This window comes from Balaenoptera musculus, chromosome 20 (genome assembly GCF_009873245.2).
Source record: "Balaenoptera musculus isolate JJ_BM4_2016_0621 chromosome 20, mBalMus1.pri.v3, whole genome shotgun sequence".
Classification (NCBI taxonomy): Eukaryota; Metazoa; Chordata; class Mammalia; order Artiodactyla; family Balaenopteridae; genus Balaenoptera; species Balaenoptera musculus.
The window spans coordinates 35,215,086-35,228,790 of NC_045804.1; the positions used below are offsets into that span (position 1 = coordinate 35,215,086).

Here is a 13,705-nt window from a genome sequence, read left to right on the forward strand (position 1 = left end):
AATTGATTTCTAATCTCATAGCATTGTGGTCAGAAGAGATGCTTGATATGATTTCAGTTTTCTTAAATTTACTGAGGCTTGATTTGTGACCCAAAATGTGATCTATCCTGGAGAATGTTCCATGCACACTTGAGAAGAAAGTGTAATCTGCTGTTTTTGGATGGAATGTCCTATAAATATCAGTTAAATCTATCTGGTCTGTTGTGTCATTTAAAGCTTGTGTTTCAAAAAAAATTTTAAAAATTTTAAAAAAAGCTTGTGTTTCCTTATTAATTTTCTGTTCAGATGATCTGTCCATTGGTGTAAGTGAGGTGTCAGAGTGCCCCACTATTACTGTGTTACTGTCGATTTCCTCTTTTATAGCTGTTAGCAGTTGCCTTATGTATTGAGGTGCTCCTATGTTGGGTGCATATATATTTATAAGTGTTATATCTTCTTCTTGGATTGATCCTTTGATCATTATGTAGTGTCCTTCCTTGTCTCTTGTAACATTCTTTATTTTAAAGTCTGTTTTACCTCATATGAGTATTGCTACTCCAGCTTTCTTTTGATTTCCATTTGCATGGAATATCTTTTTCCATCCCCTCACTTTCAGTCTGTATGTGTCCCTGGGTCTGAAGTGGGTCTCTTGTAGACAGCATATATATGGGTCTTGTTTTTGTATCCATTCATCCAGCCTGTGTTTTCTGGTTGGAGCATTTAATCCATTCACGTTTAAGGTAATTATTGATATGTATGTTCCTGTTACCATTTTCTTAATTGTTATGGGTTTGTTTTTGTAGGTCCTTTTCTTCTCTTGTGTTTTTCAGTTAGAGAAGTTCCTTTAGCATTTGTTGTATAGCTGGTTTGGTGGTGCTGAATTCTGTTAGCTTTTGCTTGTCTGTAAAGCTTTTGATTTCTCCATCGAATCTGAATGAGATCCTTGCCAGGTAGAGTAATCTTGGTTGTAGGTTCTTCCCTTTCATCACAATCGTGCCACTCCCTTTTGGCTTGTAGAGTTTCTGCTGAGAAATCAGCTGTTAACCTTATGGGAGTTCCCTTGTATGTTATTTTTCGTTTTTCCCTTGCTGCTTTCAATAATTTTTCTTTGTCTTTAATTTTTACCAGTTTGATTACTATGTGTCTTGGTGTGATTCTCCTTGGGTTTGTCCTGTATGGGACTCTCTGAGCTTCCTGGACTTTGGTGGCTATTTCCTTTCCCACGTTAGGGAAGTTTTCGACTATAATCTCTTCAAATATTTTCTCGGGTCCTTTCTCTCTCTCTTCTCCTTCTGGTACCCCTATACTGAGAATGGTGGTGCGTTTAATGTTGTCCCAGAGGTCTCTTAGGCTGTCTTCATTTCTTTTCATTTTTTCTTTATTCTGTTCCGCAACAGTGAATTCCACCATTCTGTCTTCCAGGTCACTTATCCGTTCTTCTGCCTCAGTTATTCTGCTATTGATTCCTTCTAGTGTATTTTTCATTTCAGTTATTGTATTGTTCATATCTGTTTGTTTGTTCTTTAATTCTTCTAGGTCTTTGTTAAACATTTCTTGCATCTTCTCGATCTTTGCCTCCATTCTTTTTCTGAGGTCCTGGATCATCTTCACTATCATTATTCTGAATTCTTTTTCTGGAAGGTTGCCTATCTCCACTTCATTTAGTTGTTTTTCTGGGGTTTTATCTTGTTCGTTCATCTGGTACATAGCCCTCTGCCTTTTCATCTTGTCCATCTTTCCGTGAATGTGGTTGTTGTTCCACAGGCTGCAGGACTGTAGTTCTTCTTGCTTCTGCTCTAATTATTGTATTTTAGAATAGTGAAAATTACCTATACCCTTGAAAGGAGATGTAGCATAATATAATGTAAAGAATACTGTATTTAAGTCAGAAGACCTATGTTTAGGACTTGCTTCATCATACGTTAGCTCTGTGACCTTGAGAAAGCTATCTAATTTATTTGAATCTCAGTTTTGACCTTTTAATAAAGTACCTGGCTCTCAAAACTCATAGGCTTATTTGAGGTTTTATTATGAAAGCATTTTGGAAATTCTCAAGCACAAATACAATATTATTGTTAATATTGCTATTTATTGACCAGAAATGTTTATACTTAATTAAAATGAGTATTTAAGTTGTATCATTAGTTCTTTTTCTTTTTGGCTGCACCATGCAGCTTGTGGAGTTTTAGTTCCCCAACCAGGGATCAAACCCAGGCCCTTGGCAGTGGGAGCACAGAGTCCTAACCACTGGACCACCAGGGAATTCCCTGTATCATTAGTTTTAAGATGAATTGGTAGAGGGGACTTCCCTGGTGGCGCAGTGGTTAAGAATCCACCTGCCAATGCAGGAGACACGGGTTTGAGCCCTGGTCCGGGAAGATCCCACATGTCGCGGAGCAACTAAGCCCGTGCGCCACAACTACTGAGCCTGCGCTCTAGAGCCCATGAGCCACAACTACTGAGCCCATATGCCACAACTACTGAAGCCCACACACCTAGAGCCTGTGCTCCGCCACAAGAGAAGCCACCGCAAAGAGAAGCACGTGAACACAGCAAAGAGTAGCCCCCACTCGCCGCAACTCGAGAAAACCTGCGCGGAGCAATGAAAACCCAATGCAGCCAAAAATAAATTAATTAATTAAGAAAAAAAGATCAATTGGTAGAGAAGTTATAGTGACAGTTGAATAAATATAAACCTCTGCTTATAGCAATTTTTGTAGTAGAACGTATAATTTTTCGTCATTAGTGCTGTACAATGAAACTTATTTAGTGCTGTAAACTTATTTCATTGTTTTTACTGTTCTTGTCTTTATCCTTTGGTTTTTTGGTTCTTAGGTCTGTTGGGAGAACGTTTTGCACAATGGATGGGCGGGGAAGCCCAGTTCACATTCATCCTTCCTCAGCAGTAAGTACCTTGTTTTTAATAAAAGGAAGAAATTTCTTCCTTTTGTAAAGGAAGGTGTAGGAATTTCTTCCTTTTGTAAAGGTATAGGAATAAATAATATACAGACGTCTTCTACTTTTCTCTTTTGAGGATAAGTTTAGTATATATCTATATTACATAAAGGTATTGGTTGGCCCATGCCTCCTGTTTGATTGAAGAATATAGAAATTAATTCAGAAGAGTTTGGGCTGTTGGTATTTGGTTGGTCTAATGTGCAATAAGGCAGGTTATTGAATTATCATCCTTAAATGAATTCTTTTGTTTAGCTTCATGAACAGGAAACCAAACTTGAATGGATCATTTTCCATGAGGTATTAGTTACCACCAAAGTCTACGCAAGAATTGTGTGTCCAATCCGTTATGAATGGGTGAGAGACTTGTTACCCAAGTTGCATGAATTTAATGCACACGATTTGAGCAGTGTGGCCCGACGTGAAATGAGAGAAGATGCAAGAAGGAGGTGGACCAATAAGGAAAATGTAAAGCATCTAAAGGGTGAGTGAATCACTTGTTCTAGAGCATAAGTGTCCAAATTCTCATATAATTACAGACAAACTTACAGAGCTTAGATTCTGGCTCTGTCTCCTCAGAAAAGCAAAGAGTTGTCATGAGTCTCAGACTTATTTTGACTTCCTTCTTTCCTTCCAGTTAATCATGTTTTCCTTAACCCCTCTGTTCAACAACATTATTAATAACAATATCTATTGAACTTTTTTGCCACATGCTAACAACTTGCATTACCCCATTAAATATTCACAATAACTCTGTGAAGTAACTGCATATCCCTACTTTATAGATGAGGAAATACTTAGCAGTATACAATAATTTACTGAAAATCCCAAAGCTAATATTTGGTGAATCTGAATTTTGAATCCAAGGAATTTGACTCCGTGGCCTCTACTCTTAACTATTATGCCATATTGCTTCCCAGTAGTGCTTTACTATTTTTATTTTGTTTATAAAATTTTGTGAATTATTACCGCAGAACATCTTTTTTTTTTTTCAGGAGATTTTTCCGTGAAATGTTAGGTCTCTAGTTGTGAGGCATAAACTGCTGTGGTACTGAACTAGGACAGAAAGCTTAATTCTCAGCTCACAAATAAAAAGAGCTTTTCAGTAAAGCTTTTTGAGGCTGATTGATGGAGCAAATTGTATTATCCTTATTTAACATCACTGAGAAATAGAATGGTGGGGAATTTTGCCCAAGGTCATTGGAAATGTTAACTACTCTGTTTTGTTGTAGTGTATAACCACACTATATGCTTGACTTAGGGTCAATTTTTCTGACTCCTCAGATCTCTATGCTCTTATTTATTTATTTATTTATTCATTCATTCATTTATTTGGCTGCGCCGGGTCTTAGTTGTGGCACGCAGGATCTTTTTAGTTGCAGCATGTGGGATCTAGTTCCCTGACCAGAGATTGAACCCTGACCCCCTGCACTAGGTGTGCAGAGTCTTAGCCACTGGACCAGTTGGGAAGTCCTTTTATGCTCTTATTTTTATCCATAGACTATATCATTTCTTTTGAAAGGGCAAAATTTAATTTCCTTCTTTTCCCCTTAACATTTAAAAATCAGAGCATCTCTTTCTCTTAACATTTCTAATACTGAAACTCAAAACTAAAATTTTATTGGATTAATTTGTAATGTTTTCAGATGGAATATCAAAAGAAGTCCTAAAGAAAATGCAAAGAAGAAATGATGATAAATCCATATCAGACGCACGTGCTCGTTTCCTTGAGAGAAAGCAGCAGAGGTCCCAGGATCACAGTGACACCCTGAAGGAAACAGGCTAAGCAGTGAACCCTCCAATTCAGGAAGTAGGAAAAGGAGCCAGAAAATGTGCTTCTGCTTTGCCATTTATGTCAGACAGCACTACCAAGAGGAAGTGGTCAGCAGCTGTTTTTAGCATACGAGTTAAAAGCAAATCAAAGTTCATCAGTACCAATAAATGGAATTTTCAAAGAAAAGATTGAGTTGCCATAGTCATAGGAAATGATATATGAAACCAATGAAAGACAATATATGTGATATTTTCCTCACTTCAATTTTGCTGGCCTTAACTGGTATCAAATGCTGTCAGTGAGATATTTTCAAAGAACATTGCATTGTATTTAATCAGTGTGTATTCCATTTGCATTGAAGCATTAAAAATTATTTTCCTTAAATCTCTTTAAGGCCTTCTTGTTGCTATTAGAATAGTATTATATCAGGTTATCAGGTATGTGACCATTTCCTTCTGAAAGGCTTTCCTTCTGAAGGCTGAACATAAAAGAGGTTTTTACTGAGCAATACTTAGATGTCTAACCCTTTAATTGCTACAGAGCTTTATAGATATTTAGAGAAAAGACTTAATTAGTAAATAAGAAAATTGCCTATGGCAAGATTCTTTGTTGAATTAATATTAATCCTTAAGTTGATTTTTCTGGGATTATACAAATTCCTTTTTATATAAAAGTATATTGTTTAAAACAGTAGCTATAGCCATTAACCAAAGGACAGATGATATATATATGTTCTCTTTTTAGCTGTCCCTACATACCTGTATCAGCACCATGTATGTAGGTGTGACAGTGTTTCAAACAGCCCTTCCACCTGGCCTACTCTCTTGCCTCCAGCTGCTTGGGTAGGACCATTTAAACATCTATTATGCCGATCTTGAAATGGGATTTTCAAAGCAGTCAACACTACATCACCAGTGTTTCAAATTGGAACCTTGAGGCTAGTTAGTATCACACTCAGGCCACACTCAGCACTTGTCCACTCTGTTGTTTACTGCCTTGTATTCTAGTTATTTGTGTATTTGTCTGTCTCCCCCACTAGATTATACGCTCCTTGTGGGCAGGGACTATGTCTTTTTCATCTTTGTATCTTTCATGGCACCTAGCACAGTGCTTTGCACATAGTAGTCAATGTTTGTTAAATAAAGCTATTAGTGTCGTTCAAATTCAAAAGGCAGTATAATGTGTGTTTTTAGATGTTTTCTGTAAAAATTAAGAATCTAAAATTTTAATAGATAACTCACTCTTTCGCAGTTACTTCCTTTGGCATCTAAACAATTTTCTGTTCAGTATTAGAAACTTGAAGCCTTTATTGAAAAATCACATGAGGACCCAAATCCATGTTTGTTCTTGAAGTAAGGTGAGTGGTGATGGTTTCTCGGAACATTCCTAGCATTGTTAATTTGTTCTTCTAATCTTCAGTCCTCAAGACACTGTTTCAGCACATTAGTCCTATCAGTTTCTCTTCTCAGGTATGTATCAGTGCATTTCCTTAGACGTGGTGGGGGTGTATGTGGATTCTTGGAATGACAGCTCTTTTATTTCAGTAAGTTTTTATTAAGCACACATTCTAAATCTATAGTCTATAATTTCATCAGTTTTCCCAATAATGTCCTTTATAGCATTTTCCCCCAGTTCAGGATCCAGTCAAGAATCGTGTATTGTATTTAATCTCCTTTAATCTGGAAAAGGTCTTCTGTCTTTGTCTTTCACATTTAACATTTTTTAAAATTGAAGTGTAGGGAATTTGGGATTAACAGATACACACTACTATATATAAAGTAGGTAAACAATAAGGACCTGCTGTATAGCACAGGGAACTATATTCAGTATCTTATAATAACCTATAATGGAAAAGAATCTGAAAAAGAATATATATGTATGTATATATAGTTGAATTACTTTGCTGTACACCTGAAACATTGTAAATCAACTATACTTCAATTAAAAAATAATTTTAAAAGTAAACTGGAGTAAATTGACCTACAACACTGTGTTATTTCCAGGTGCACAACATAGTGATTTGATATTTCTATACGTTACCAAATGATCATCACAATAAGTCTAGTTACCATCTGTCACCATACACAGATATTACAATATTATTGACTATATTCCCCATGCTGTACATTTCATCCCCATGACTCATTTATTTTGTACCTCTGAAGGTACAGACCTGAAGAGTGTACCTCTGATCTCCCTCACCTATTTCACTCATCCCCCTACTCCTCCTTCTCCTCTGGCAGCCACCTGTTTGTTCTCTGTATCTATGACTCTCTCTGTTTTATGTTTGTTCATTTGTTTTATTTTTCAGGTTCCACATATAAGTAAAATCATACGGTATTTGTCGTTCTCTGACTTACTTAGCATAATACCCTCTAGGTCCATTCATGTTGTTGGAAATGGAAAGGTTTCTTTCTTTCTTTTTTTTTTTATAGCTAATACTCCATTGTAAATATATATACCACATCTTCTTAATCCATTCATCCATCAGTAGATACTTAGGTTGCTTCCGTATCTTGTCTATTATAAACAATGCTGCAGTGAACATAGGGTTGCATACAGCTTTTCAAATTAGTGTTTTCTTCAGAAAAATACCCAGAAGTGGAATTGCTAGGTGTATGGCAGTTCTATTTTTAACTTACTGAGGAACCTCCATACTGTTTTCCATAGTGGCTGTACCAACTTACATTCCCACCAACAGTGTACAAGGGTTCCCTTTTCTCCATGTCCTTGCCTACATGTGTTTGTTGTCTTTCACATTTAACATATTTGAATAACAGTTTTGACATTTTTTAATAATACAGGTTACTTATTTTATAGTATATCCTCAATTTGGATTTCTCTAATGTTTCCTCATGGTTTTGCATTTGTGACTGGATTACTGCATAAGTGATACAGTGTCTTTCCCAAGGCATCAAATCTGGAGGTACACGGTATTTGCCCCTTATTGCTGATATTAATTTTGATTAATTGGTTAGGGTGTTTTTGATTTCTTCAGTCTAATTACTTTTTTTATTATTATTAATTAATTTATTTATTTTTGGCTGCGTTGGGTCTTCGTTGCTGCGCTCAGGCCCTCTCTAGTTGCGGTGAATGGGGGGGCCACTCTTCTTTGCAGTGCACAGGCCTCTCATTGTGGCGGCTTCTCTTGTTGTGGAGCACGGGCTCTAGGCACGTGGGCTTCAGTAGTTGTGGCATGCGGGCTCAGTAGTTGTGGCGCACAGGCTTAGTTGCTCCGCGGCATGTGGGATCTTCCTGGACTAGGCCTCGAACCTGTGTCCCCTGCATTGGCGGGCGGATTCTTAACCACTGCACCACCAGGGAAGTCCCAAGTCTAGTTACGCTTATAATTAATAAGTAATTTGTGGGAGGGATACTTTGAGATTATGTGAAATAGCCTGTTCCTTATAAATTATTACCATCTGGATTTATCATCAACTGATGATTCTTGTCTGAATCAGTTGATTCTTATGGTTGCAAAATGGTGATTTTTTTTTTTCCCTATACAGGTGATCCTTGAACAACATGGGTTTGAACTGCGTGGGTCCAGTTATACATGTTTTTTTTTTTTTCCCAATGAATACGTAGTATAGTATTGTACTACATGATCTGTGGTTGATTGAATCTGAGGATGCAAAACCATTGATATGGAGGGCTGACTGTGAAGTTATACGAGGATTTTCGAATACTGGGAGGGTGGGCACCCCTAATCACTGAGTTGTTGAAGGGTCAACTGTATTTATTTGTTGACATTATATTGTAAGGAAGAGCTTTCCTTGAAGAAGAATTTCCAATAAACACTTGGTTGCTAGGAACAGCATAAATCAAGACAGAATTAGAAAGCCCAGGGGGTATTTGAGAGGGGTGGCAAACAGTCTAGTTTATTTGGTGCATTGAGTATAAATAGGAGAATAATAGATTGAAAATATTGGTTGAGGACAGATTATGGAAGGCTTTGAAAGCCTAACTATGGAATTTGGACTTAACTTTGTACTATATATGAATTTGTTGGAGGGGAATGACATCATTACATCTTAAAGGTAATTGTGACAATGGTGTTTTTTTGTTTTTTTAATAAATTTATTTATTTTATTTATTTATTTTTGGCTGTGTTGGGTCTTTGCTGCTGCGCGCGGGCTTTCTCTAGTTGCGGCGAGCAGGGGCTACTCTTCATTGCAGTGCGCGGGCTTCTCATTGCGGTGGCTTCTCGTTGCGGAGTACAGGCTCTAGGAACGCGGGCTTCAGTAGTTGCAGCACACGGGCTCAGTAGTTGTGGCTCATGGGCTCTAGAGCACAGGCTCAGTAGTTGTGGCACACGGGCTTAGTAGCTCCGCGGCATGTGGGATCTTCCCGGGCCAGGGATCGAACCTGTGTCCCCTGCATTGGCAGGTGGATTCGCAACCACTGCGCCACCAGGGAAGCCCTGTGACAATGGTGTTGATAAGAAGAATTGATTTCCACTGAGAGGGCTGTGAGAAAAGTAGTATGGGAGGAATACTGGATCCAGTTAAGAAGGTGGAAGGAGTCTTGGAGGAAAAGGTAGTGATTATGGAAAAGTCTGTTCTTAAAAGAATGATTCACCTTTAAATTACTAAATGAAACAAAAAGAAACAAATGAAGATGAATGTTATCACAGAAAAATGGTCAAAAGACATGGTCAGTCATTTTATAAAAGGAAACATGAATGGTCAATAAATAAAATACTGAATCTTACTAGTAATTCGGGTAATGCAGTTGAAAATAAGTGAGATGCCATTCTTATCCATCAGATTGGCAACAATTAATATATGCCTGAAAAGTGTTGTCATAGGATAAATTGCTCTTATTTTAGAGAACATTCTGGCAATATCTAGTAAAAGTGAAGATGTGCACAACCTGTGACCCAGCAAGCCCAACTTTAAATTTATATCCTAGGAACTCTCTGAGAGCATACAAAATATTCTGTTTCTACTAAAATTTGACTCCTATAGATTTGATCAGTTTGATTTATGTTACGTACGGCATTTATAAAAATGTTATATACTTCATTGTTTCTAGTAGTAAAAAATTGAAAATTATATACATAGCCATCAATAGGGAAATGAAACTGTGATATTTTCTTATGGTCGAATTCTTTACATCAGTGAAAGTGATTTTTGAGACTCCTGTTGCCTACTCTGCAGAACAGATGAACCACTTTACATTCCTAACAGCAATGTTGTAAAGAACACTGTCTTACCTGTCTTGTGGTCCCTCAAAAATGTTTTTGTAATTATAGACAAAAAAGTGCCTCATTATTATGTTAATTTACATATTTAGATATTCAGCTCTTTTTCCTTAAATTGTCTATAAGAAATGAAATTAATGAAATTAACTGATTTGAATTTGATAGGGCCAGATAGTAAATATTTTAGACTTTCGAGGCATACAGTCTCTGTTGCAGCTACTGTGCTGTTGTAGTATAAAAGTAGCCATAGACAGTACATAAACAAATGGATATGGCTGTGTTCCAATAAAACTTTATGGACAATGAAATTTGAAATTTGAATTTCATATAATTTTCACGTCAGGAAATAGTCTTCTTTTGATTTTATTTTTTACCACTTGCACTTTATTCCAGAAAAGCTACTTTTCACGAACCCATTCTAATTCAAATTATTTCAATTGAAAGAAAAGATCTTAATTTCATGAAATACTGAATTTTTTTGGTTTTTACTTTTTCTTTTATTTATTTATTTATTCATGCATGCATGCATGCATGCCACGCCATGAAGCTTGTGTGTGGGATCTTAGTTTCCTGACCAGGGATCAAACCCGGGGCACAGGAGCGAAAGCACCGAGTCCTAACCACTGGACCGCCAGGGAATTCCCAACTTTTTCTTTTCTTTATAGCAGAGCTGACAGGATTGAACATGTTAGGAATCAAAAAATTTAATTTGTAATCTGTATTCTCCCAAAGATTTTCAAAGTACCCTGTATTACTTGTTCGCTGTTCCTTTAACCTGAAAATATGAATAATACAAAACTCTTGTGGGGACTTCCCTGGTGGCACAGTGGTTAAGAATCTGCCTGCCAATACAGGGAACATGGGTTCGAGCCCTGGTCCGGGAAGATCCCACATGCCGCGGAGCAACTAAACCTGTTTGCCACAATTACTGAGCCTGCACTCTAGAGCCCCTGTGCCACAACTGCTGCAGCCCGTGTGCCTAGAGCCCGTGCTCCGCAACAAAGAGAAGCCACTGCAATGAGAAGCCCGCGCACCGCAACAGAGTAGCCCCTGCTTGCCGCAACTAGAGAAAGCCCGCGCACCGCAACGAAGACCCAACTCAGCCAAAAAATAAATAAATAAAATAAATAAATTTATTAAAAAACCCAAAAATCTCTTGTGAAGCTATTGAAGATTTTTCAAAGAAAAAATCATATTATTTGTCCAGATAAAATCTAACGTGTGTTTCTCAACCTAATATTACTTGGTTCTCAGCTAAATCATAAGAAATAAGATGGGATAACCCAAAATATAGCCTAGCACAATTTGGTGCTTTTTGTATATGGTTGGTATTTATGAATGATTGTTGTGCTAACTCCAGGTGTGATTATTAACAACATAAGTTGGCCTGGGCTTCAAATTAAATAGGTAGTATAGTTGATAAATGCTATAATAGCTTAAGAAGTAGGGTAAATAGATTTTAAGATGAGTTTTTAAGTAAGGGTAGGACTTGGACTAGGATGAAAAAGGAGACAATTTGTGTGGTTGGAGAGAGGAATAAGAGATAAACAGTGGAAAGATTATCAGTGTCACCTTGAGAAAGGCTTTTTTGAAGGGTTTTGAGGTTTCCAATTCTGTAACTAGGGTTAACACTAAATAGGTCATATGAAGTATAATTTGAGTGCCACTCATTCTTGCAGATAGAAAAATTTGAAAGTCAGCTTGGACTGGGGTTTTCTTTTTACAGTGTGCAGCACTTACAGACTGCCATTGTGTGCTAGTTTGCTACTCCATCTAGTTCCCATTCAAGAAGTGGTATATTTAAGGCCTCTGCAGTAATGAAGAGTATAATCTTATCTCTACATCTGATCTGATGGCTTAGCTTGATAGACCCAAAATATGGAGAACATAAAGGACTGTCTTTATCAGGTTAGTTCTCACCCTGTGGAAAGCTTTATATTTGAGTGACCAACTTTATATATTAAGTGGCGTAACCTAGAAACCTTTTCATGCCTTTTGTTGCTAATAGGGCTGGCTTAGAAAAGAAAAATAAAATTTAAATCAGTAAATATGATGTAGGGAAAAAATAAGGTCGGTATATTTTTCATTCCTGGAGTGTCATGGAATGAACAGTAATTATATGGCTGTATACTGTACAACATTAAACTCAGTTATTTGGAATATGAGCAACAAGGAAAAGGAAGTAAACAGGCTTTGGGTTTGTTTTACATAATGCACTTTTATCAGCCGTGACACATTGAGGTATGAGGCATTTAAAAAACAGTAATTTCTCGTGTGTCCTATATTTGGTACATATTCAGATCAGGCTACATTAGCAAGAGTAGTATACCAAAACTTCACAGTGATTAACATGAGGCCTTTAAGATTCAGAATTTATTTCCCCATATAAAAATATTTTTTAAAGCCTTTCAAAAGATTTTAACATTAAGTATTTAACTTTTCATTGTTATGTACTGAAGTGTTTGTTGACCGAGTAAATTATATTTCCTTGACTTTGCTATTATTGAGTTAAACAAAACTTTGTTTACCAAATCTCAGTCCTTAATATTGTCTTCTGAGGAGGAGTTTATCACCATAACAAGGCTGCATAGGTGCACTGCTACTTGTAGAACTATCTATCCCTGGAGTGTGACAGAATTTTAAGATTGCTGACAGAACATGTTTGTGGGTTCTACCCTGCTTTGGAGACAGTAATAACTCCAGGAGGTAAAAAGAGACAGTTCTACATATTTAGAAAGGAGCCGGTGGCAGGGGGTGGGGGGAGGGAGCCCATAACAATCATTCCCACATCCTGGCCCTCATGGCCCTTTCATTCTGTAGATCCTCTCAAGCTTCTTTTACCTTTTTTCCATTTGAAAGGGATGTTGTGACTAGCATCTGTTGATCAGTAGTGTTATAACTCTTCTGGTTTTTCTTTCCCCAAAGCTCTGTGTATCACTATATTTGAACCAACTTTTCTGAGATGACTTTTTAAGGTAATGTTATGAGCTATTTCATTCCTCTGCTGCGATCTGATTTAACCTTTAGAAAACATGGGAGGGGCCTATATAATATGCTAGATTCCAGATTGTATTTCCACAGGGCTAGTCTTGACTGTTCACTTGGAACATGCTTGATCCTGACACAGAATAGATTCACTACAGATCTTATTGCTGTCCATGACACATTATAAAACCTGTCTGTACAAATTAGGTTTAGCACAAGCCTGAGCAGTGAGTGATAATTGAGTTTAAGTTAAGGTCCATTTCATACTAAAATAAGACCGTGAAAATTTTCTTCTTGCTTTGTAAATGTTCTTTTTGGGGGAGCTTTGCCTATAATCAGTGCCTTGTACAGGACCAAAATAAAGTGGTTATTTATGTTGACTGATACCTGAGCCACTTATTGGCCTGTGATAGGGTCTTTATCTAATCCTGCTGGGATTCATATCAGTGGCCCTAGGGAGCTGAGATGTTTCTCAAAGCTGCCGTTTAAATGGCAAAACCACTCATTTAGGTAATGCTAAAGTATATCCCTCTTGGTTTCATTAAAATCTGAACTTTAAATATTTGGTACAGTGGGTTGGGTTTAAACTTCTGCTTTAAAATTAATCTCTTAATGTTTGAGAAACACCTTTACCTTGTGGCTTTTGCAATGCAGCTAGTTCACGCTGTTTTTAAAAGGTCAAGTTAAAAGGCAGGGGCCTTAAATCCAGGGTTGCTTGAAAATGAAAAACTACAGAAGAATCCTACAATGAAAAGTTTTTCTGATGTGTCATTCCCATTGGAGGATATATATATGTATATATATGT

At 37.1% G+C, this 13,705-nt stretch overlaps 1 protein-coding gene across 2 annotated transcripts in view; it reads left to right on the top strand.

Moving 5' to 3' along the window:
* Positions 1-6,442, top strand: part of DHX40 (DEAH-box helicase 40) — a 53,141-nt gene extending 46,699 nt beyond the window's left edge. The window contains exons 16-18 of one of the 2 annotated variants that reach the window (XM_036837283.1): positions 2,815-2,884; positions 3,190-3,418; positions 4,581-6,442. In XM_036837283.1, the coding sequence (XP_036693178.1) occupies positions 2,815-2,884; positions 3,190-3,418; positions 4,581-4,720 (439 nt within the window). In that variant the 3' untranslated portion in view covers positions 4,721-6,442. The remainder of the gene's footprint in view (positions 1-2,814; positions 2,885-3,189; positions 3,419-4,580) is intronic. The other variant, XM_036837282.1, reaches the window with a different exon arrangement.
* The last annotated feature ends 7,263 nt before the right edge of the window (positions 6,443-13,705 follow it).